At 37.5% G+C, this 26,244-nt stretch overlaps 1 protein-coding gene and 2 non-coding genes across 10 annotated transcripts in view; all 3 read right to left on the bottom strand.

The window, feature by feature from the left end:
- The window catches only part of CNOT1 (CCR4-NOT transcription complex subunit 1), an 85,416-nt gene that overhangs the window by 9,418 nt on the left and 49,754 nt on the right, over positions 1–26,244 (bottom strand). For 2 of the 8 annotated variants that reach the window (XM_055552278.1, XM_055552282.1), the window contains 24 exons: positions 22,792–22,942; positions 21,413–21,614; positions 20,258–20,404; positions 19,065–19,189; positions 18,362–18,648; positions 17,421–17,499; positions 15,240–15,470; positions 14,780–14,920; positions 13,297–13,476; positions 11,728–11,844; positions 11,290–11,400; positions 10,861–10,938; positions 10,505–10,682; positions 9,604–9,734; positions 8,677–8,973; positions 7,847–7,987; positions 7,647–7,751; positions 6,940–7,059; positions 5,440–5,631; positions 4,724–4,866; positions 4,263–4,371; positions 3,994–4,163; positions 3,100–3,352; positions 911–1,159 (listed from right to left, as the gene is read on the bottom strand). In XM_055552278.1, coding sequence (XP_055408253.1) covers positions 911–1,159; positions 3,100–3,352; positions 3,994–4,163; positions 4,263–4,371; positions 4,724–4,866; positions 5,440–5,631; positions 6,940–7,059; positions 7,647–7,751; positions 7,847–7,987; positions 8,677–8,973; positions 9,604–9,734; positions 10,505–10,682; positions 10,861–10,938; positions 11,290–11,400; positions 11,728–11,844; positions 13,297–13,476; positions 14,780–14,920; positions 15,240–15,470; positions 17,421–17,499; positions 18,362–18,648; positions 19,065–19,189; positions 20,258–20,404; positions 21,413–21,614; positions 22,792–22,942 — 3,937 coding nt within the window. The remainder of the gene's footprint in view (positions 1–910; positions 1,160–3,099; positions 3,353–3,993; positions 4,164–4,262; positions 4,372–4,723; positions 4,867–5,439; positions 5,632–6,939; positions 7,060–7,646; positions 7,752–7,846; positions 7,988–8,676; positions 8,974–9,603; positions 9,735–10,504; positions 10,683–10,860; positions 10,939–11,289; positions 11,401–11,727; positions 11,845–13,296; positions 13,477–14,779; positions 14,921–15,239; positions 15,471–17,420; positions 17,500–18,361; positions 18,649–19,064; positions 19,190–20,257; positions 20,405–21,412; positions 21,615–22,791; positions 22,943–26,244) is intronic. The other 6 variants (XM_055552283.1, XM_055552281.1, XM_055552279.1 and 3 more) reach the window with 5 other exon arrangements.
- LOC129632616 (small nucleolar RNA SNORA46) lies at positions 12,633–12,771 on the bottom strand. Its single transcript, XR_008704606.1, has one exon. It is a non-coding gene; the product is annotated as a small nucleolar RNA SNORA46 (small nucleolar RNA).
- On the bottom strand, positions 22,368–22,503 carry LOC129632617 (small nucleolar RNA SNORA50). Its single transcript, XR_008704607.1, has one exon. It is a non-coding gene; the product is annotated as a small nucleolar RNA SNORA50 (small nucleolar RNA).

Below are 26,244 nucleotides of genomic sequence, written 5' to 3' on the forward strand. Positions count from 1 at the left end.
AATCATGAAGACAGTTCATTTACCACTCTCTAGTCATGCTTCATACCTTTCATTCTTATGCCTCACATGGAAGTAAATATAAAATTATATACTGGAAGCCAAAGGGACCACACGTTGGTTTGATCTGCCCTGTACTTTTATATGTTTTCTCTGAATTTCCATAATCATGGACCAGACATATACACTCTCCACAAATTTTTCTAAAGCTCTAGAAATCAGCATGGTACATATTTTATCCTGTTTACACAACCAACCTAATCTTTCTGGTCTGACATAAAGCTTACAGGAGGCAAATGATGTATACTTCTCTTGGCATTTAGGAGACGGGAGGTCAGATATGCTCTTAGGTTGCAGAAACATTGCAGAACTATCCTGCACTCCACTTGATTTCACCACTGAAGAGCAGGGGACATGAAACCCATTTGTAACTATCCAAGACCAAAGTCTAAGTTCATTTTTGCACTATCTTAACATTCAAATTACCAGGAATTCCACTGCAGAAATCAAAGAAAAACTCTGTTCCTTTTCAGAAAATCAAAGACAACTACAATGTCACTCATGGTATCTGAGTTGTCAATCTTTTGTTATCAATGGAGATGTCTAGTCATCCCATTCACAGTAACTCTGTACTTGGGGGCAAATCTTATACTACCCTAAGTATCTTCTAATGTAGTTATTACCAAACAGTAACACACTGAAAATACCTTATACCTTTTTGTTTTGAGAGAGGGTGTCTTTCAGTTAAGGCACCATACTCCTCTTCTAAAATCCGGTGATTATGTTTACTTATTATCTATGAATTTAATTTCTGGACAGAAAGGGGGATATTACAAAATGTTTTGAGGGCCCTGTAGGGTTGAGAACCACTGATGCAGACTTCAAAAGTCTAAGGCAAGAAAGGATTTCAGACCTTATTCAGCAGATTAATCTTTGTGACAGTGTTGGTGGCCTCCCCTGAGTGCTTTACTAGCAGTGCAATGAGTCGGACAAAGGCATCCAGGTTGTGATAGCACTTGGCTCGGATCATGGTGGGATTAGCAGCAGGATTGTGCTGCTGCTCTGCCTGAGCACGGTAACTGATTTCAACACACATTTCAGTACACAGACGAAAGAACCTTGTTATGAGGTCATCAGTCTTCAGGATTCCTTGCTGGTGCATCTACCAAGAGAACAAAAACATTAGAAGGCAGGATGAGATAACACACATGGATAAACGTTTAATTTTCATGCTAAGAAGTATTCTCTCGTTTAATCCTGTTGTCACATTTCTAACTGTTACTTTGTAAAACAGTAGAACCCATGACAGAATTCCATCAATTTTGACGGAAAATGAAAAAGAAGATAATAACAGGGCAATTTTAAATAAGCAGTCCATAGCCAATAATTTCAAAAGTTAACTATGCAAGTTAAACCACTTTAGTAACCAATTAAGTCATACTAAGACATTCTGGTCAATGTGTATTTCCCCCAAGTAAGAGATTAAGTTACATATACTTTACTTCCTCACAAAATTTAAGATAATTTTTTCCATCTGACTTAACCAAAAACAACAAAATTTTTGAAACTCCAACTAGTTGTACTAGGAAAATCAAATAATAATTTATACAATAAGTAGGTACCAAATTAAAATGCTCACAGATCATACCCAGCTATTTTAATGTAAATTAAGATAAAGTGAAAAGGGTAAGTTTATTTAAAAGAAAGGATAAGTACAAATTTTATGACATAATCTGGAAGTTAAGCAGAGAAGTTATTTGGCTAGTACAAAAGAAGAAAAAGAAGACAGTGTAAAAACATTAAGGCTGCAGAGGGAGGTCAGTGCTTACTAAGCAATGAAACCAAGCCCAGAAAGAAAACTTGTTTTAAAAAGTTTCCAAGATAATGGTCAAGTTAACTGTCCCTTGATAAGTAATTAACACAGCTGAACTGACATTAATAATACACTAGGCAAAACAGATGGCCTGCAAAGGGACTTCTGTACAATGAAATCTAAAAAACTAAGTGGGGAGAAGAAATGAGGACAGACTGCTATGATCAAGAGGGAGCCTAACAGGAGAAAGGAATTCTCAAAAAGATTCAAAAGCACATAAAAATATAATACATTATCTTTTTCAAATGAAGAGAATAAATAAGAGCATATAAGCCAAGAGGAAGAGCCGAGACAGGTGCCACATCCATACCCATGAAATATCAATGATCACAAAAACCAATTGATTTGAAATTCCTCCATCCAAATTGGAAATCAAGCTCTAAGTATGCAGTAGCAGCTTTTCAATAGGGTATGTTTGATAATTCCTTGGTTTCTTTTAAGGGAGAAACTTAACTTATTATGATTTAACTAAAAAATTAAAAAAAAAAAAAAAATCACCTTGAAAAGTAAATCCAATTCCTAACAACTTCTAAAATTCAAACCAGCTCTTCCATATTCAATTGTCATTCAAATAAAAGATAATTTGTATCTTTCTTTGGTGGCACACCTAAGCTTTGGTCTCAGTTTGAAGAAATACAATGGTCAAAATGCAGAAATAAGCTATTTTAGGAGATAGCTAAGCTAATTAATTTAGAAAGATAAAAAGCACTACCATTTAAACGCTTAAGTTTTGCTGTTATATTTTCAATTTTTTTGTTTTTTTGGCTGTGTCTCGCAGCTTGCAGGATCTCAGTTCCCCAGCCAGGGACTGAACTCGAGTCATCAAAGTGAAAGCACCAAATCCTAATCATGAGACCACCAGGGGACTCCTTATTTTACTTTTAAACATGGGCTGTTACAGAACTTTACTTAGCCCATAATCTCATCACTGCTGATAATCAAGCTGGTAAAATTACTATATACATCTGGCAATTTTATTATTCATTATCTGGTCCGCTGTATTCTGTAGCTGTGACAACTGAAATCAGATAAAAAGTACTAAAGGGGATAGCAAATGCTGACTTTACTGCTTAGTGACCAATGATGAGAAAATAAACAGTATCAATTTAACTGAGTAATGATGAAGACATTTTTGGTTTACATGAGTATGGAGGTAACTGACCACAGGTACATAATACTGAGCTTTAATAATGGAGGCATTACACCCTACTTATGTTGAATAAAAGCACCTTTCTTTCCAAAAGCTCTACCTGTCCAACAAACGCAGAGAAAGCTTTGGTACTGTCACGACCAGCTGCTGCTGAATGGTAGAGATTCACCCATTCCCTCAGAAGATACTCTGCCTTCTCCCTCAGGCCTGGAGGATCATCATACTCTGAGGCTTGAGAGATCCCAGAATGCATCATAAAGTTAGGGCCTCCATGAGCACGATCAATCATTGCTTCATAGTTGGATCGCACTACTTCCATCAGTTGGGGCAATCTAGTACAATAAATCCAGAATGAAAATCAGTCTACTCATGGTTGTGATTTCAAAGACATACAGTTGGAAATTTGCTTATTTAATAGAAACCACAAGAGTGATGATCATTTACCATTCCCATAATTAAACAAAACTATCCTCGGTTTTCTTTGTATCTGTTTACCCATGAGGACAAAATGTGCAAATGACTGACTTCAGTTAAGTCACTTCTTGACCAAAAAACGCCCAATGAAATGGAGCTGATGTCTGTGGTCAAAAAATTATTCACTGCATGCCCACTATGTGCCATGCTTTGTGTTACTTAATTCTCAAGAGCTATTTAAGGTATTATTTCCATTTTATATAAGAAACAAACGTAGGGAGGATAAGTCAACTTGTCTAAAATCAGATTTTAAGCAGCTGAGCCAGGCCTTCAACAGAGGACTCTGACACCAAACCTAGTGCTGTATGTACTGGTCTGCAGCAAGAGGGCTTGGCAGCAGTTAGTTAAGCTTTCATATTTCAAGGGACAATATTAGGCCTCACCAAAGCTTACCATATGTTGTAGGTAAAGCTGTTATGTAACGGTAACGTTAGTAAGTCTACACACTCATTTCTAAAACTGCGGAATGCACAACAACCCCAAAACATTTCCTTCTCACCCTTCAGGAGCATTGCCTCTGGAGTGAGCATTAATCCTCATGAGGGTTTCAATGGTGTGGAACAGATCTGCCTCAGTAACATGGGCAACACTTCTTTCATCCACCAGCAGTATTTTTACCAATTGCATAGCAAATGCCACAGCCATGTAGTTTAAACCATTCTCCATTGACTGGCAACAACAGAAAGCACAATGTAAGAAAGACAGCACCGACAGCAAACACGCTTCCCAACTACCAGAGTCTCTTTTCCCGCTTAATTCTTTCCATACCTGAGCAAGGTGAAGATCATACTGTTGCATATTGACCAAATGATTGCGAATTAGCAACTCCACTGCCTCCACATTATATTTGTATTCATCCCGACATTCAATTAGGCACCTAGGAAAGGCAGTATTCCTTTATTCATAAAGGCTCACCCATACTGTGGATCAGGTGAAATAAAGGGCCCACTTCATTCAATGGTAACTTATTCCAAATTAAGGATGCCTTGAGTACCAACTGAAAATCAGTTTATCAGTTTCCAAGATTAAAAATAACCAGTAACTAAGGAAAACAGATAACCCAGTGTTAAAAGTTTTGCTAAGTCTCGAAAACAAAGCATTCCATTTAAAACATATAATTCTCACTACTTAAAATTAGAAATTCCGTATGTTTGAATTTTATAAACAGGGCCATGTGGTATGTGAGAAGGCAGTTGAATAAATATTACTCTTCTAAGACAGGGACTGACCTTGTGATCTGTTTGTTACACCATGGAGACCCATATGCCCGGCCATCTTGAAGAGCTTTCAAGACCAAGAGGTGGCACTCTCTGTAGCGAAGGAGGAGGTCAGCATCAGCACCACTGGTGGCATCCAGTAAGCCCTCTACAGCCTATTGAAGGAAAAAAGCATTCCCTCAGATTCATGGAAAATACAATACTCAGCCCAATAATCAAAGTCAATAACCAAACCTTGATATAAAGTATAATGTATCTTCTAAGGCCTCAGTAAAGAATCTCTCCCCACACACCAAAACCCTTTCCACTTGCCTCACACACACCTTCTCCCAGTTCCTTCCAGTTTATACTTACTACATTCCTCACTGTCAGAAAAGGCTTCACTGTCCCAGCAGAGCCAAAACCCACTGTGGCCCCACACCCTGCCCCCCACCAGTACTTAGATCAACTGTCCCTCAAAACCTAAGGGAATATCTTTTCAAGTTTCTTAAATAATCATAATTCCTGAAAATCTTACCTTTATAGGGAAAAAAAAGAAAGACTTCCCACTTTAAAATTTGTAACTATTTGTAACACTCTATTCTGGAGAAAATCACCTGCTTACTACACAACAGAACTTACTTTATATTAATTTTTAAAAATCTTAACCATAAAGTATGTAATGATGCGGGTCACCAGATGTTTACAAACTTAGCGTCTTCTAAAACAAACAGATTAAGAACACTAACCTTCTGGAGCAATCCAAGAGCAGCAATGGCATCTCGAGAGTTCCGTGATAATACTACAACCTCCAGAAGACTTCTAAGGGCCTGAGCTTGGGGGTTCATGGCCAAAGTTGGCGGGATAGCGTGAAGATGCTGCTCCAGTTCTGTAATACACTTATCATAAATCTGAGCTACATCATCTGTTGCCCAAGCTTGCTGTTTTGAGAAAACAACCAAAGGGTGGGGGGGGAGGAGGCATGGAATTAAAAGACTTTTCACTGGCACAAGCAGCAATTTAAAAGTATGTTTACTACCCTTAATTTCTTTTCATCAAAAACATGGAAGGGCTCTTTCATTTCCCTTCCTGAACTACTTCGTCTTGATGCTGTTAGGTGGGGCAGTGCAAAATAAGCACTGGCATGGGCTGGGGGTTTTACTTGATAGTGGAAAGCTTTGCAAACACCAGTACAAACCAGTGATGAAAGATGGCATGATAAACAATGAGATAGGCTGAGGGCAGCACCCCTTATAGCATGTAATAATCTCTTTACAGCCTATGAAAGTAAGTAATTCAAACCATGGAAAATACAGTTTTCAGTCCAACTGTTAAAACTCAGTAAGAGAACAAGAACACAGCATTTCTGTGCTATTCCTATCAAACATGTACTACCTGAATCTATTCATGAGAACATACTGTACAAACCCAAATCAGGTCATTCCACTAAACCATGGGCCTGTAATCAAAGTGTCAAGGCCATGGAAGATGAGAAAAGAAGCTAGGCTAGATTGACTTGGGGGAAAAATTTTAAATATGTCAACTAAATGAAATGCGATTCTTTTTTTGGGGGTGGATTTGGGGAACACAGCTTGTGAGACCTTAGTTCCCTGAGAGGAAACCAAACCCAGGCCCCTGCAGTGGTAGTGAGGCGTCCTATCCTATCCGCTGGACCACTAGGGAATTCTCTGAAGTGTGTGATTCTGATTTAGATTCTTTTACTATAAAAAAGACCATATTAGGACACTTTGTAAACTTGAATGAGGTCTAAGGATTAGATGACATTGATATATCAGTGCTGACTCTGATTTCAGTGGTTTTACTATGGTCACGTAGAATGTCTCTGTAGGAAACACAGAATAAAGGATACAAGAGCGACTGGGACATCAAGGTCAGCACCTATGTTCAAATGGTTCAGAAAAAAATGTTTCCCCCTCACATTTTAAACTTTTACAACATTTCAAATTTTTAGAAAATCTTTTTACAAAGAACAGGGCAAACCATGAGGTCACCAAGTAAATTCCTTTAGTTATGTCAAACATGAAGGTTAAATCAACCTCGTGGATTAAAAAAAATTCCCAAATGCCATGCTGATGTGATACAAAGGGTAGCTACACTCCACAATGCAACAGCTGTGGGTAATTTTTTTCCTTATAACTTAAGCTCCTGGGAACAAGTGACAGATTAACTGACAGAAACATTCAAATTAAACTGTAAATTCCTCAATTTAATCCAAGACAAGTACTTACCTTCATGGGCTGGGCTAAAAATCCTGTGGGCTGACTTAAATCATTTGTAGGCAAGAAGCCAGGCACATTGCGTGCAAACTCTTCATAAACAGCCAGCTGCTTTGGGTCCACACCACCAACCTTGGAAGAAGAAAACCTATTTTAACAGGATCCTCTTCACAATCAAGGGAAACCTTTTTATCAAAGTGGAAACTTTGCATGGGAGTAAGCACCAGGGTTTTGAGAAGGGACACAGGAGTCTTTACAACATTTAACACATGACTGAATAGGCATGCATGTATGCACACACAGTTCAGGGTTTCCTATTTTCCTTGAGACCTGTCAGAGTCACCCTCATTTATAAAGACTTTTTCCACTGGCAAATGCCTCAAGTAGGACCATGCAGCCAGTGCAATTCTCCAATGGAGCTGTAAAATTGCTAAGATTTCTCAACATTGTCTTCTCACCAACAAGCAACTAGCAATAAAAACTCAAGTATCAGAAGGGAAGACCAAGCTCAGGAACAAAAACTAGAAGGCATATGAACGTTTAACAGCAGCACTTCAACAACAGGGGGAGGGGATACATCTAAGCTATTTCTGTGTCTTCCCCACAGGCAGCCTTTAAGAGAAATCACATGATTTCTCAGAAACAGAATTTAACCCCTATCCTAGTCCTCAGAAAGAAAACAAAGACAAGGCAGAGAGAGAGACAGCCCCAAGTCTCACTTTCAGCCTGATTTGCTCTGGCATCCGCTCAGCTTGGTATGTTAACACAACAGGATCACAATACCTTCGCCCTTCTTGCCTAGCATGTTTTCTCAGCTCAAATTCCTGCAAACAAAAAAAAAAATCACTGAGGTTCTTGTTATGAGACACTTTCTTAAATGGAAAAACAAATACTTAAACGGCAAACGCTAAACACTTACAGTTGCTAATCTCTTGTCCATCTCAGGGCCTGCTTTTTCTACTGCAGTCTTCTGAATAAAACAGCAAGCTAATTCACAATTGTCCTGAGCTAATTGAGCAGCTGCCTGATCCATCATTTCCCTTTGTTGTGGGCTTGCAGTCTATTGGGAGAAGAAGAGACAGAAAAAAATTTAAAGTTTCCTGTGGGTAGACAAAACAGATAGATGGGATAACAGAAAATGCAATGTTTGGGCAAATTAATTTTAGAAGTTCCAACTCTACTTATGACTTATTAGCTGTGACCATGAAGTAATCTAACAATCATCTTCATCTAAGATGATACACTACTCAACTGAAACATCTTACCAGGTTGTTATGAAGATGGTGAACACTATGAAAGCAATAAAGCAGTAAACAAAGGTATTATTAACCATGACATCTGAGACCCCAAATGAGTGAGTTATCTGAAGAGACTATGTGCTTATGTATATGTGCACACATGCGTAGTCACTTTAAACTGTTTTGTACTGTCCTACTCCAAAGTGCTTTAAATCTAAATTCTTCATGGTAAACAGAATCAAGAGTGTTAACTCAGGCAGTTTTCAAAAAATCCTTCATTTCTTTAAACCAGTAAGTATCTGGAGTATCTACTATTTGCCAAATACTACTGATGATAAAATAAACAAAAATAAACACCACCTCATAGAATTGACAATCTAAGAGGAAGACATCAAACACATATGGTGACTATTAAGAGTACGTGGAATGCTCACTGCTACAAGCAAAGAAAAATGAGCTTTTTCAGGTAAGCAGTAATGAGTTTTATACTACAAGAAAATAGTAAACTTACACGAAGGGCTGAGGCAAAACTGTTTTTCAGGTTGGTTGATATGCTCATGAGTAAAGGTTCCCTGCAAGTAATCATGGCCATTCCAGCTGTCAAGTTCCGCATCATGTGATGAGCTGCTATTCGCATTCGAGATTCCTCAGAATCCAGGGCAAAATCTTTCCTGACTATTTGCTCACAAGTAGTCATGGCAATCTTAATTGATCGATCCACCACAGGATGGACCAGCTCCTGGACGGCCCGTTCAATTGCTTGGCGCACACACTGCTTCAGCTGTGGATGGGCCTGAAACAAGGGAATCTAGGGAGGAAAAAAGAAGTCAACAATTTGTTTAAATAAAACAACCAAATTTCTATCAGTAATCACACCCTTGGTCTTTGAATTATTTCCAAATTAACCATTATTTAAAGTAGAAATTAACCAATTTCTACTTTAAATAATGAAAAGCTCAGAAATCGGAAAGCTGGGCTCCAAAGAGAGCACAGTAATCACTATATCTTGTGATACATGATTACACATCAAGTTTAATGGGCAAACTGCTCATTACTAGATGCTTAAAGACACTACCCTGGTTAGTCAAAATTTGTGGCTTGAGTACTCCTAAAGAAAGTAACTTCTTTAGTACCATGGGGAAATGCAAAAATAAGATAATAGAAAAAAAGGCTTTCTACAAAAACTATTATTTTCAAAATAGCAAGCATTTTATTAAAAAAAATTACATTGAAATCTTTTTCTTTACTTGAAAGACTATTTATGGGTATTTACTGATTTTTTAAGAAACTTAAAAAATATTCATGATGAACTTATACTACACATAGCAATTCCTACTCTCTGCAACAAAAGCCTACAACTTAGGAATCCACATAGGAAGTAAAAAAGGGAAGGGAAATTTAACCAGTTGACCTCGTCACAAAGTAACAGTTTACTTACTGTTGGGTTTAGAGTAATGTGTGGTGCCAGGCCTGCGAGGGAATAGACATTGATGTCATGGTAACTGTACTGTGGCTGTGGTGGAACGGTGGCTGTACAGGTGGTGCTGGTAGCTGGTGTTGTAGAAGTTGCTAAATGTAGAGAAAAAATAAAAGCTAATGAAAGAAGTACACTTCCTGACTTTACTATAAAATTAGCAGGGCATCATGTGGTTTTAATCTAACTAAACTGACTGAATGGGGATGGGGAGGGGTGGCACAGGTCACATTTTTCCCACCCTGAATTATCACAATCTAAACAAAGCATGTAAGACTCAGTCACTGGCCATGCACCTGGGCACAGGAATGAATTCAGGGGTCTTGCCACATTAGCTGGCCCAAACCTTGTCCCATTATTCTATATATAATGTACATCAATTTTGAACCTCTTCTGTTTCTAGTTTTACCTGGGGATTCTTGAGGGCTGAGAAAAAAGAAAAGCTGGTTTATTGTAACCACACCTCCTAAAGCTCCCAGTCCTCTTAATGCAGGTTAAATAACCCACTTGCCTAATGGGTTGAGCCAATCTGGCCATCCCCAAATTTGAGGAATAACACAGGTCTTCATGCCAGTGCACTTCTTTCTCTAAGACCTCAAACAATGTAACAGTCTGGCTGAGGGGGAATATGAGGAACAACTGATTAATGATATTAGTTATGAACACCACAGATAGAATTACCAGACAGATACACTAAGACAATGCCTAGACATTACTAACATGTCCTTAAAAATTTAGAAGGCTCACCAGAAAGTATACAAAATTGCAACCCCACTTTACATAGAAAATTACAACTTGCTATATGCATGCGAATGTACCAATGAAGAAAACGTATGATAAATAGAGGGTTAATTATCACACTTACTTGTGGTTGTGATAGGAGGGAGCTCCTCTGGCTGCTTGACATCTTTCTTTGGAGCAGAGAGTTGCTCATCTAAGTTCTTCAGGCGATCTTTATCCTTTAGGAGGTTTCCAGGTTTTAGCTCATTGATGTCTAATGCAAGATTCTTACAGAGGACCTCAATTTCAAACTTCAAGTTTAACTGTATAATTCCAATATTCAATGAGAATATTAAATATGAATATTCAGCATCATAATAATAGACAGTATTCTCACCCATTTGTCATAGTGCTCCCCCCCCCAAATACCCTCTTTTTCCTGTAAATTTTAATAATGTAAAGGAAGACAGTGTTCCTAAGGATAAAGAACAACAAACTTACCTTTAAGTCATGTTCTTGATGTAGCTCAGCTAATACATTCATAATAGCCATTGTCCAGGGGTTGGGTGGCCTAAAAACCTGAAGAAAACCATTATGTTAAGCTTGCCCCAAACTCACTCTTTAATATGTATTATCTAAAACAGTTAAGCACTCACACCCATGTGGCCATAATAAAATCCCTAGCCTTCCCACAAATCATATTTCAGAAAAACACCAAAACCCAAAGCCACCCATTAAAGTGAGTCCTGTATACTAACTGAGCCTCTCAATTTGGAAATCCCAAGCTTCCCTGAGGAAAACTAACTGATCTAGCTCTATGTTGCTAAGAACTGAAGATAAGGATATAGCCTCTTGACCTTCTGCCAAAACAAACGAACTCTGATTAGATGACTCAAATAAGTTTTCAATAAAATATTAAAATTTACTCACCACACTACGAATGCTAGATTCTAAGACTTTGGCAACAAAGGGCACTACATAGAGCAACTCTTGCTGTCCTTTAACATAAGCCTCTAGCAGCAAAGATTTTACATCCAAGTCCTAGAAAAACAAACACATTTTTTAAATGCTGGGAATATATTAGAAAATTCCTTATTCAATATCCCCAATTATACTCTGCCAAACTCATCTCCAAAATTGGAATCAATAATTGACCCTCACCTTATGAAAAGCCAAGGGTAACAATCATACCTTTTGTTTATCTTGCTAAACATTGTAAGGCCATGGGCATGCAATTAGGGATTCAAAACATGGGCCAAACCTTCACAGATACCCCAGCAAAACAGCCCCAAATAAAGTCAAGATTTTTAGATAGACTATGCTGTATGAACATTCTCAAGTTTTACATGAGCCTTTGGTTAAACTTACAGTGTGTAAGATGGGTTTATTTTTAGCTAGTGTAATCATTCCTAGCCAATGTCCCAAGTTCTTCAGCAAAGACCGATCAGAGAAATTGGCTGCAGCTTTATCAGAGGTCAGGAGTACCTGAAACAGTGTATGATTAAGAAAGGTATGAAAATGAGCTTATAAAAAAAATTCTCAACTAAATGTTAAAGAATTCCATTATTCTACATTAAAAACAAGGCATCAATACTGAGAACATGCCCCAAGGTAGATCCCGTCCACGTATCACTGCAATATTTTGTTGTGTTCAGTGACATTTTTACCTTCAAACGTCTTTACATTTAAAAAAAAGTAAAAAAATTTACAAAACTAAATTTTACAGACGGTAATAAATATAAAATACATCACACTGACGTGAAGTTAACACCACATATCATGTATGGTCCCACAGCAAAGTATTTTAAAACTGAAAATTTTAGCTAGGTTTGAAGCAGCGACCCAACTGCAAATCTGTTTTGAAGAGCTAAATTCAATTCAACTGAAAACTACAGCTATGATCTTTAAGTCCTTCCCAGACAGCAGGCATTCTAAGGAGTATAAGAAGATTGCAGTGCTCTGTTGTGATCTTTAGCATTATCTTTGGAAACAACTAAGATAACCTTCTGGAATACACTGTAATATTGCTTACACACTTTGAGAAGACCTAATCCATTTCATCAATTCTCTACTTTTAACTTTCCTAAGGGAGACAGAACCAACACTCCAGTGTCTTGCATACACTCATACATTCATTTCCTACATAATACCTTTTATGGCTATTAGTTTAAATTTATACTTTTGTTTAAAAGAAAGAATCTTTTGATCCAAATCATGTGGAGATCTTCGTATCCCAACAATCCCTGCTATCAAATGACAAAGGCTGAATTTAGTTATGTTCCTTAACTCCATACAGCAACAGCAGAATGGCACAAAGTCAGCTGTGCAATAGAAAGGAGCCAGGAATTCTTTTGCACTACAGCGTAACCAAGAATAGGGAAAATTCCTATTCACAGGTTTAAATATAGTGCTGGTTCCTAAGCCAATATCCCAAGTTATTCAGCCAAGAATGTTTTCAGCTATATGCTGGTTCATGCTGTTTTCTTTAAAAATTATTCTTCCTAAGAAAAATACTTAAGATATTATAGAACAAGCATTAGCCCATTAGGAAACGTCTGCCCTTAAACTTCTGAGAATCTTAAATGGCTATTTTACAACACTCAAGAATCTTGAGCTATCTGGCATTTAAGACATAAATGATGGTATGGTATAGAATGATGAAAACGAGTTAAGTCTATAAGACTAAATTCTTCATGAAAACTTTGCCCTGTATTTGAAACACTGCCTAAAGCAACTTGCATAAATACTGTAACAAATACAACATACAAGAGAAAACAATACCCCCTAATTCCACCTGTGAAATCAAATATTTCCAAACTAAAAACAGTAGTAAAACGAAATACAAAGGTTTGACAGAAAACAAAATTCTGTAAAGCAATTATCCTTCAATTAAAAAATAAATTAAAAAAAAAAAAAAAGAAACGCAAGAACACTTACTTTGATGTTTCTATAGGTCTCATTCAGAACCATCTTATTAAACTCAGGATTCTTCAGCGTGTCAAGGAAGTTAGAATACAGGCTGTGAAAGTTTGGCTCAATACTGACTCTCTTCATAACCAGGTACTGTGAAACCCAAGGCATAAATTCTTCCTTCACAGTTTCCTTTAGTTCTTCAACCTAGCCAACCATTACAACATGGGAAGTATTGAATCAAAAGATGATAAAATACAGTTTTATGTTTCGTTTCTGTGAACACGACTACAGTGTATGCTGCTGCTGCTGCTAAGTCGCTTCAGTTGTGTCAGACTCTGTGCGACCCCATAGACGGCAGCCCACCAGGCTCCCCCGTCCCTGGGATTCTCCAGGCAAGAACACTGGAGTGGGTTGCCATTTCCTTCTCCAATGCATGAAAGTGAAAAGTGAAAGGGAAGTCACTCGGTTGTGTCCGACCCTCAGTGACCCCACGGACTGCAGCCTTCCAGGCTCCTCCATCCATGGGATTCTTCAGGCAAGAGTACGGGAGTGGGGTGCCACTGCAACATGCTACATCTCCCCAATTTTACACAGTTGCTATCAAGTACAGTATATTCAAGTCCATGTAAGTATAGAGTCAATCATCTCTTAAGCTGGGTAATTAGAACTGAAACATCTATGGTCACTTTAAGCTTTAAAACTGCAAAATATGTAGTCCCTCATCCCCATCTTACTTACTCTCCATTTGAACAAAAGAAGATAAATTACTAATCTACAACCTGTTATTAATAAGCCTGATGCCAGAACTATGTTTTTCTACATTTCTATCTCTAGGAATTATTTACAAAGTTTGAAACTCTTCTTCCAAAAAGTATGCAAAATGCTTCAAAATTTTCCCCCAATCAATTATGGTGAGAGTCTCAAAGACAGTACTTGCATTATAAATTACATTTCAAACCCTTTTGTTTAGGCTAATTAGTATTGACGAAAACAGACATTTCCAAGTATTATCTTAGCACATAATCTTGTAAGGCAAGCATCAATTCTATTCACAAGCTGTTAATGATCTCCGGGAGGATGTGAATTGTGACTACAAATACAAATGAAATTCCCATCATGAAATCATTTTCAAGTTTACTTCAAAAAGCCTGTAACTCATGGCAAAACAATACTATTTGGGACTTCCCTGGAAGTTCAGTGGTTAAGAAGCTGCACTTCTACTGCAGGGAGTGTGAGTTTGGTTCGATCCCTGGTCAGGGAACTAAGATCCCACATGTCATGCCATGTGGCCAAAATTAATAAATAAATAAATAAAATCAGTGCTATTTAACATCTACAGAATCTACAACCACTAGTTGTATATCCAAGTTCCCTTCATTTTGATTCTATTATCTTCACCTTTAAAGATTAAAAAGGGTAGAGAATATCAAATGTAAATCCCCCAATCCATCAAGAAAAACAACAGAGAACATTTGTAGTGATACATAAACTATTACTTCAGACTCACCTTTTGTGTCATATTTGACTGGGAAAGGTTGTTGAAGATAAAAGCAATTTTCTCCTGGATATTTTCTGGGGGCTCTACGATTCTCTCAGTTTGATCTGTGGCCACAAGCAATGTATCTATATTTGTTGTATTAATAGAAGGCTAAAGAAATAAAATACATAAAATTAACAAACTGAAATCCTTACTAGACAAATCCTAGGAGTGGGGTATGTACACAGATTCCTTTAGTATATAAAATACATATGGTATGTACAATTGTGCACTTGAAGTGCTGGCAAGAACATGTACTGAACTATTCATAGGGGCTGCATGTGGGAAATTGGGGTGGTAAAGGGAGAAATGCTGATCTTTCATGCTTTTTTAATAGGCATGTGTTATTTATAATCAAGTACATGCTCACTATTGGATATACTGCAATGTAACAACAAATACAACAAAGAAAGAAGATAGACCTACTTACTGGCACATCTTTCTTAAAGCTGACTCCAGTTGGCCTGGTGACTGTAACCGTTTTAGCAACAGTGGTAGTTGTTGAGGTGGTTACCATAGTGCTAACCTGGCCAGCAAGGGGAGCTTTTGCTGGAACCTGGGCCTGGGCCTGGGCTTGAGCCAGTGCAATACTTCCAGGGGTTGTGATAGAGCCCTGCATTTTCACAGGAGGATCTCTAGATTGCTGTCCATACTCAATATACTAAAGGGGTAGAGAGAGAAAAACACATTAAATAAGAATTCTTAACAGAAACTGAAATACTTGAATTAAACTCCCCTCACTTCTGAGAGACTGGAAATCATTTCAGAGCACTCTTTTGGTTCATCTATCTCCCTTATATCTTGCCCCATTCTGGTGAATATTCCCATATGTGTAATATGTAAGTGGATACCACGAACTTCTGAAGAAATAAAGCTAAAATGTTACTATGCTTAAGTATTTATAAGAGAACCAGTTAACAAAACAAGTTTTAAAAAGGTAGCCACAAATGCTTACCTATAAATTTCCTTAAATTCCTTCACATAAGTAAACTTAAAAGGTTCTAAAATTTATATAATAAACTGATTTCTATTGGATGCTAATGAAAAAAACCACAGCCTAAAAAACACTGCAGCGTGAGTTCTCTCTCAGTAAAGCTAATAGCACAAAACAAGAACAGTTTATACCACCTAGCCAACTGAAGGGTAAGCAATGTTCTAGGATAAGTTTCATCCCTCTCCTCCACATTTCCCAGTCCAAAAAAAATTCCTTCTCCCACACAAATTAGAAGACTGCCACAGCCTTCCTGATACTATTACCAACAGCTTGTTCCCGACCAAAAACTAGAACCTGTGGATATATACCATAACTTTATTCAAAAAAGGAGACATTTTCAAGAAGGAAAAATACAGCCCTTTAAACTGAAATATAAGCAATGACTTCTCCCCCCTTCTCTGGGTAATAAGTGTGTTACAGTGGGAGCTCAGGATCAGTCAGTGTGACCGTTTTCGTACCACCTCCCTCATTCTCGCTCTCTAGTCTTTCAAGGTCCCAGATCTGAATTTCAAGCTCATCTGATTGCAGCAGCCTCTGACTTCCCATCCCAGCTTTTCAAACTCTGTTTTCTTGCCGAGTTTTCAGTGCCATAATTTTGGCATAGCCCTCCAAAACCCCTCAATAGGCATGAATATACTCCTGCCTCCCACGCTATGGTTTCCGAGGCTAAACCATCAATAATGACTCTGCACTCCTACAAACAAACCCAGCGGAATGAGGTAGAAAGTGCTGGATTAAACTACAACACAGAATTAAAATCAGTTCAAATTCTGATCTGATTTCTTAAAATATGATCTTATAAAGGAGTTCATCTGCTTTGTACTGAAAAAAGTAAAATAAAGTTAACAGAGATTAATCAACTTTCTTTTCTTGTTCTCTGTAAGCTGACTTTGACCAAAGGTAAGATCAAAGTATGAATATTTAGTAATCATGTGAAATCAACCATTAAAGAAATATATACAAAGTTCAAGAATAGTCAAATAACATGGTTTAAAATATTCTCTAGGTCCATTTCCTTATGGACTGTCTCCTTTTTAACCCTGAAGGAATCTAAACAGATAGTTTAAGAAGGCTGTATTTTTAAGAAACACTGATCTAAAAACTCGTATATGCAACGGGTTTGGGGAATTTCCTGGCGGTCCAGTGGTTAGGGCTGGGTGCTTTCACTGTCACGGGCCAGGTTCAATCCCTAGTCAGGGAACTAAGATCCCACAAGCCACACAGAGCAGCCCCCCAAAACCAAACCAAAACAAACAAAAAACCCAAACACCAACAACAGAAAGAAATAGCTATGATTCACATTAACATCTAAATCAGAGGAGAAACTTATATTTTTAGACTCAGGCAGGGATTCTTGGTTAACAGTGAAAGATTTCTACTCCTTGATAGAATTAGTAGGCTAAAAGAACTAGCAAAAGCCTTTTATCAAATCAAGCAAAACCGCTGCTTACAAAATATAAAATTCCCATTTTTTCGGGGTTAAGCTACAAAACAAGCAACAAATAATATGTATACCTATGTCAGAACAATCATTAGGCAATCTTAATGCCATTGCCAATAAATCCAAATTCAAACAATTCAAAACCCTTCAATTACTTAGGTACTGAAGATACTTACCTCCTGTAAATGATGTGGAAATTGCATAAAGTGACTGATCGAAGCCAAGTGCTGACAATACTGGGGATAGTCCTTCAATCTGTCAACAAAAACATTTATTAATTTGCCATTTCATGTAAGAACAAAGGCAGTACAATTTCAAATTTTCAAAAGCTAATAATCTAGGCCATTTCTCCCATTTCTACCTTTGAAATACCTTATTTGAAGAGAATGCCAAAAGGAAGAACAAAGAAGAGAGGGAAAATGTGAACTTCATCCTTTCTGTATCAAAAAAACTTGTTTTTTAAAGGTTTTGTTTTACTTAAGATTACAATGAGCCACTAAAACTACTATCTTTCCAGGTAGCTGAATTCCAAATGTTCATCAACAGGTGAAGAGAAAACCAGTTTGCTAATGAACCCATACAATAGAATACTATTCTGCAATAAAAAGAAACTGAAACATGCAGTAACATAGGTAAATCTTGGGAGGCATCATGCTCAGTGTAAGAAGTCAAACTCATATACATTGTGTAGGACTTCATTTAGATAATATCCTGGAAAAACCAGACAAATCCAACCAGGGATTGCCAGAGGTTAGATGTGCGGGAAAGTTAACTACAAAGGGGAAGTAAGGGAACTTCTTGGGGGTGACGAAAATATTCGGTATTTTGACTATGGTGGTACTGGTGGTGGTTACACAACTGTTTGAATTTCAAAGACCTATTAACCTAAAATACTATCACGTATTATATAGTTCAGTAAACAAAAAAAAATTGCTATATTTTTCCAACCACTTGTTTGGTAAATATAACGAACTGTTTTCACTTCTTCCTTTTACTTCATACAGTCATTAAGGTTAGTTAATACACATATAAGGCATAGAAGAATTAGCTGAAAAGTAAGCTACTGCTTCTTCTTTTATTAAAAGAGAGAACCTTCACAGCAAACCTATCCACTCACCTATTTTTAAATCTATCTAGTGCAGCAATCCCAAAATAATACATTTTGGATCCAAAAGGCTTGCGTAAGGCTTCAAGAACGTATCGCAGGGCCAAACCTAGTGCCATGTAAGTGACCAGTCCTTTTTCAATTATTCCACCAAACAGGCAGGCTGTTATATGTAACTCTTTATCAGGGTATTGGGGAAAGAACCGATATTCTTCGAACAAGTTCCTTAGCATACAGTTAAATACTTCTCGTTCCCTCTTTATGGTAGAATCTTTAAATCTCTGTAGCATTTCTAATACCTGGAAAAAGCAAGACAAAAATCATATATACATAAAGGAAACCATTATTAAGAAAGTGAAGTGAAAGTTGCTGAGTCATGTCCAACTCTCTGTGACCCCAAGGACTATACAGTCCATGGAATTCTCCAGGCCAGAATACTGGGGTGGATAGCCTTTCCCTTCTCCAGGGCATCTTTCCGACCCAGGAATCAAACCGGGGTCTCCTGCATTGCAGGCAGATTCTTTACCAGCTGAGCTACCAGGGAATGCACTCCTCAAATACTCTTAATTGTTAAGCAGAATATTTAACAATAAACTGAGCTTGAGATAAATATTAAAGAGATATCAAAACACTTGGTGTTATATTTCACTTTGAAAGAGGCATTTATTTAAGATTTACCTAAACCATAAACAATTAGATCATTCTAGACACTCACCTCATCAACAGACATGGTTGGATGTGGTGGGTGATTATATATTCTCTGGAAATAGCTGTTTGCTTCATCATCTATCTCTTTACTAAAGTGCTGATTTGCCTCTGGCCACACCTGAGACAAGTCCGCTGTTAAAAACAGAAAAGCAAACGGTGGGCATTTAGGCTCTTCCTTTACTCCCCCACATTAAGCACACAGAGCCAGAGAGACCAATATAGTTTGAATTTTAAGAGGGAAAAAAAAAACAAAACAAAAAAACTAAAATGATGTGTTAAAGGGGTCAAGTTTCAATATTCAACTGCTCTAAGGACACAAGAGATTTTAACAAAACTGCCTTACAACCACAGTTCTATCTCAGTACTTTATATAAGGACTTACACCATGAAAGTTCACTAGGTTCAAATTTATAATGCACTTACCCTCAACACAACCCCATTCAAGGTTACTTTATCACCTCTTACATGTAAGAATTCCCAATGCATATGCATGACACATTGAAAGAAAACACAAAGCATGCTACAAAACATAACATTCAGACAAGCCTTTCACACTAACATTTTCAAATCAGTTTGTATACTTTCAAACCTTGGATAATGAATATTTAGTCCCAATGACAAGGATATTTGTAAGTCAATGATATATATGTATTTACAAGGAAGACTCCTCTGACTTTTAAATACCTTACTAAAGGAGATTAAAAGTTTAAAATTTGATTTTTTTAACATATATGGCAATAATTATGTGTACTTATATATCATAAAGCTATAACATTAAAATATAGTTATTTACTTTATAAACTGGCAAAACTCAAACAGAAATCTGAGATTTTCCTGGCTGCTCCTGATTTGCTTAAAAAACAAAAAAGGTTTATATACATAGATTTAAACTACTGAGTCTTTTTTTACTTTGCTCCTTACTCTTAGGATAATACCTTGAAGAATGCCACCTCATAAATGTCCCCTTGTTCTGACAATCCAGGATGAAAGGTGGAATAACACCTCAAATTTTTGTTTTAAAAATTTAAATTCATGATACTCCCACCGATCTAGGAGGCATATCAACATAATGGCCTTATAACAGCATATTAAGACAAAGTCCATGTTTTTGTCCATATATCTCTGGGGACAACAAATTGGACATGTAAGTTATATATATATCAGTCACACTTCACAATCACAGACAACACTACCACTTACAAGGTTTCATCTTACTCTGCTGGAATGTAGGCTGGTTCAGTCCAGAGGTGCCCAGTTTCCTCTGTACAAAAGGATCGCTATTCACTGCAGGGAGTCCAAGAGCCCCAGTTCCTATACCAGTCAGGCTGCCTGTGCCAAGACCACCTACTAGAAAGAACGAAGGCAGCCAAAAGTCTTATCATTACTCATCTTGACTTTATCAAAGACAAATTCTTAATTAAAAAGTCATGGTCTTTTGTTAACTCAGTTGCAACTAGGTTACAGAGTTATTACACTGCAGGGAGTCCAAGAGCCCCAGTTTCTATACCAGTCAGGCTGCCATGAAATCCTCCAGGCCAGAAAACTAGACTGGGTAGCCTTTCCCTTCTCCAGGGGATCTTTCCAACCTAGGGATCGAACCCAGGTCTCCTGCATTGCAGGCAGGTTCTTTACCAGCTGAGCCACCAGGAAAGCCCAAGAATATAGTGGGTAGCCTATCCCTTTTCCAGCAGATCTTCCTGACCCAGGAATCGAACCAGGGTCTCCTGCACTGCAGGCGGATTCTTTACCAAATGAGCTATCAGGGAAGCCCAAGTTATTACAACATTTCACTAATTAGGTTTTAGTACTCTAAACTTATACTCTGGCAATAAAAGGTGCAAACAGCTTAGGAGAAACATGTTGGTACTACGGGGGAAAATGTAAACTTTACTTCCACGTTAAGTTAAAAGCCAAAATATGTGGGAAAGTTCTAGTGATTTCCTATCATTTTCAAGGTAAATGCAAAAAGGCAGGACATATACCTGAATCTGATGTATGAAACATTTCACCTTTATTATATGAAGGTTGGGTAATTTATAAAGCTATGAGTTTTGATCTAAGCCTAAGTTCTTTAGAATGTGATTAACGAACTTGTTACTGTTTCTAGTATCTTGTGGTAACAGAATCCTTACTGAATAACTCAACTAAAAAATTTCTAAGTATAAATATCCTCATTACAATTTGACTAAATTAATGTAATAATGTTTTTCTCTTCCCAGCTCTGGATGTGAAAACAACTTTCACAATTTAGTTTAAGCACTTTTCCTTTATCACAGTGACTCAGAACACCTTACATACACTAAGGCACGATGAAGCTTACAGATAATCTGTACCCCTACCCACCACTCCTCTTACCTGGAAGCTGTGATGAAAGTCCTCCAATACCACTGAATGCAGTTGTCTGATTTGGGGTTGAAAGGGGTGGAAATGCTTTTGCTGGTGACTGTGGGGTACTGAATGCAGAACCCAAATTTGGAGGAAAGCCCTGCATACTCTGGGTGTGAGGGGCAGCTGAACCACCTATACTAAGAGATGCCATTCCAGCAAGAGGGTCAATCTAAAGAAAAACATTATAAAAACGTATTAAACACACTTCAAGCAAAGGCAGATAAATGACACAGGTAAAGCAATCTTTAGCAATAGCTCTTCAAATGCTAAATAAACTGCAAAACATGATGATGCTTAATCCCCAAACCAAGTGTACCAGTCATTTTTCTTAATATATCACAACTATATCACAGAATCTGTGATATAGCAGGTTAAAAGAGCCCCTGCCAAAGAACCAGAGCCACAATATAAGGGCGATAAAACTTCAAGAATAACATTTCAGATGAAGTTCTCTGAAGCTGTACTACTAAACATTTAGTAGTGACATGGGGCGATCCTTATAATTTCCAATAGGCCCCTTTAATATAAACAAATCTCAATTAAATTAACTTTTAATACAATAAAAGCATTAGAAATTAGAGATCTAGTCAAAACAAATCTTGTCAAACTTTGAGAATCTTGGGGTTGGAGGAGATCAGCTCTAATTTAAAAAACAAAAAACAAGGTATACTATTCATACCAAAAGATTTTATAAAATATCTAATAACTACACTTCTAAACTTCTTAGTTTGTGACATTATTTCAGACTTTGTGACTATAGAAAATAATATATGATATGCCTTTTATAAAGTGGTCACTGAAGTGGTTCCCTAAATGCTCTTTCTTAAAATAAACCCCAACCTGCCATTCAATGCAGCTGAAAATAGAAGCGGAATATGTTGCTCCCAGAGAGAAGGGGGTGGTTGGTGTCAGGGAGTAACTTAAATGTACCTTGTTTTTAAAAGAGCAGTTCAGTTGAGAGCTGAAGAGCCCCAGTTATAACAAGTCCTTATGCTCTAGCACTGTTGCTTGGCCCGTGAAGCTACAAACAAGACACATCAGGTTCAAAGGCAGTGCTTATTTCTCAAGTCTGTTATTCTTATTTTAAAAAGAAGCCCTTACCATATACCTAACTAAGTTGTTTTGTATCTTTCCTCTCATAGTCTGTTTAATGATTCAAATCTATTCTCAACCACAATGCCTATTTACAGATCTCCTTTAAGTGGATACTAGACATGCAGTTATCTAAAATGTAATAAATTCAGACAAAAATCTCCTTTGAGTAGACTATTAATGATGATGCAGAAGTTTATTCTATTTCAAATCTATGACCAAATGGAGATGTACCAAATGTAGTGTTCATTTACCTGAACGGGAGAAATGGCATCCAAGCTGCTAGCACTAGGAGGGCGTCCTTTTGGCATAACTCCCGGTGGTGGCTGCCTGGCCTTGTTCATAACGTTACTGCAATTGGCCACCATGGTGAGGATGGTTTCTGATAACTCCTGAGAAACACTCCTGGAGAGACACGAAAAGAGAAAAATATCATTAATTATTCCCTAGAACACCTAAACAAACAAATCTGGATTTTTAATAAATAGAAAACTTGCTGGAACCTATGGCTCAATTTCCACCATATCCCATGTCTCTCTGTCATTAATCACTAGGATTTTCTGAGCACTGCCTTTCTTGTGAAAATATTTTTTAATACCTCTGAAATTAACAAGCCTTGGGTACACTGCTGCCCATATATTTTGAAATACCGCTCTAAGAAACATTCCATATCCTCAACTACTTCATCAAAAATTATGCACAAAAGTGGAAAAAAGTTATCACAGTAAACAGATAAACAATCTTTAGACAAGGTTTTCAGTCAAAAATAAGACATTAATTTAAGTATAGATAAAAATGCCATACATGTAGTCAGTAACTGTATTAGGCAAGCATGTAAAAAACTGACTTCTAAAATGTGAAATAGGCTATATGTTTGACAGGAAAATCCACCTTCCTATCACAGGGTGCTATTGTCTCCTAAAACTGTGGAACCCCTTGCACTCATAAATGCTATGCAAACTTCCTACTGTCTTAGACCTTACCTTCTAAATTCTTAATCATACTGTTGACTCTAAAAAGTAAAAGCAGTCATTCAGACAAGAAAGTTGTTTCTGAGGGGAGGGAGAGGACAGATTAGGATATTTAAAGTACCAAATAAAACTCTACATTAAACAGTTCAGAGAATTCTCTGGAGGACCACTGGTTAAGACTCTGAGCTTCCACTTCAGGCGGTGTAGGTTCAATCCCTGGTCAGGAAACTAACATCCCACATGCCATGAGGCACAGCCAAAACAAATAAATTATCTTTCAGATAAGCACAAAACTATGGGGAAATAGACCAACTGCCTCTGGTTATAATAAATGGAGAACTTGCTATGGAGAAAAATTTTACAGCACCTAACAAAACTGCATATGCCATTTCCCTTTAACCTAACAATTCCACTTCTAGTGGGCCCAAATATACACTGGCAAAGACGATGGATGCAAAATGCTATTCACTGCAACATTATTTGTGATATATAGTGAAAACAAACTGAATATTCACAAATAGGTACTAGTTCACTAAGGCACAAAACATCTATTTAGTAGAGTGCTGCTGCTACTGCTGCTAAGTCGCTTCAGTCGTGTCTGACCCTGTGCGACCCCACAGACGGCAGCCCACCAGGCTCCCCCATCCCTGGGATTCTCTAGGCAAGAACACTGGAGTGGGTTGCCATTTCCTTCTCCAATGTATGAAAGTGAAAAGTGAAAGGGAAGTCGCTCAGTCGTGTCCAACTCTTAGTGACCCCATGGACTGCAGCCTACCAGGCTCCTCCATCCATGGGATTTTCCAGGCAAGAGTACTGGAGTAGGGTGCCTTATCCAAAAAAAAAAAAAAAAACCCCTTTAAATTGAAAGGAAAACCGTTTCAAAGACATCTATGCCATGGGTTAATGGCTACAAGTAATAGATAATAATTATCATATTGTATTCAACACAAAATGCCTTGTAAGCCACAGCATTATTTTACATGCTCTACAAAATTAACTGGGTTAATTCTAATTGTAAGAGGTCACCAATGAGATGAATCATCATTTCAGAGATGTTACAATATTAAAACTGTGTAACTTATGATTGATAAAAATGGTTAATTAAAATATTATTCCTTGCTATTTCAGAACTTGCCATAGCTGACAAAATTCCAAACTTAAAGAGACCAGAGTACTAGAAGGAACTCCCATAAATGCTTCACTTACCAATTAGCTACATTTTGCCCTATTTATTTAACCATTTTTTCTATAATATCCACTTCTCTCCAAAACATTTTAGATTAGATACATCATGTATCTTTTATCTCTAAATACTTTATTACCTGTTTTCTAAGAACAAGGGCATTTTCTTACATAACCTTGTAAAACAACAATCATGAAATCCAACGCAAGTTGGGCAAGGATAAAATAAAATAGGCCAGATTCAAATTACATCAATTATTCCCATAATGTCCTCAATGCTCTTTTTCCCCACCTGGATCAGAATCCATTGCACTGAGTTGTCACATCTCTTTTGTTTCTTTAAACTGTCAAGAATTCATCAACTTTTATTTCTCTTTCTTAAACTTCATTTTTTTAAAAAGTAGAAGCCAGTTTTTTGTTTTTATACAATGCCCCCTTGATTTGTGTTTGTCTGCTACTTTGTATTTTGCATGCACTGACAGCGAGATTACCACATAACGTACACAACGTTCTCAACGGGTTTTATCATGAGGCACGTGTAGAATGGAGCTGGTGACCTCCTGACCAATAAATTAATGTCGTAAAGGTCAGATCCAGCATTCTCTACTGAAATGTTACTACTTTTCCCCTTTGAGAATCACACAGGTATTCATTTTACTATGTTTCAGAAATTACAAAAAAGAATATATAGGACAGAACAAAAGTGAGGACGGCGGAGTAAAGACCTCTAAATATTCTCTCCTCCATAAAACCAACTAGAACACTAGCCAAAAAAAGGTAGGAGCTGATTTTTCCAGAACTCTAGAAATGAACCAAAAGGCTTTACAACAGTCAAGGGAAGGAATTCCCTGTCAGTCCAGGAGTTAAGACTTCTTGCTTTCATTTTACTGCTGGAGCCAGGGATCAATCCCAGGTAGAGCAGTGCAGAGTGGCCAAGAAAAAAAAAAAAAAACATGAAGGGAATTTTTCTTCCAGAAAGATGATTACTTCTTGGTAACAACAGCAAGCTTCATGACATCTTAATTTGCCCAACTCCGATGCTTCACTCAGAATTAAAACACAATCACAGTGAAAACCAGCAAGCAACCTGACAACCACCTGATCAAGAGGGCTCAGAACTGGGCTGAAACATCTTCCAAGTTCATTCTCAGAGAAATAATCATTATTTCACCTATCTGAGGATTCCCTGTGAGACCACAATGGCCAGGTTGTCTATACTGGACCTAAGAACTGACTCAGGGCAAACAGACTCTTCCTCATGCTTATCTGAAGAAAACATTTTAAAGGTCACTGTTTTAACTTCCTGAATGCCTAAGGTAGAAGATAACAGTCTGACGAAACAACAGGCTAACCAAAAGTTTAAAAGGAAAACTTCAGATGATTCCCATGGGTGGAAATCTGAAAAGCTCTCACATTTCCCCAGGAATCTAGAAGGCATGAGGTGTGTGTAGGGTTGTGCTAGCATCTAAAGCTGTGCCACTGCCATGAAAGATCTAAGAAAGCCCAAGTTCTTAGGTTCAAGCCCAAGTTCACCTCAAGCCAACCTTCAGGTTC

Source organism: Bubalus kerabau, chromosome 17 (assembly GCF_029407905.1).
Source record: "Bubalus kerabau isolate K-KA32 ecotype Philippines breed swamp buffalo chromosome 17, PCC_UOA_SB_1v2, whole genome shotgun sequence".
NCBI classification, from domain to species: Eukaryota; Metazoa; Chordata; class Mammalia; order Artiodactyla; family Bovidae; genus Bubalus; species Bubalus kerabau.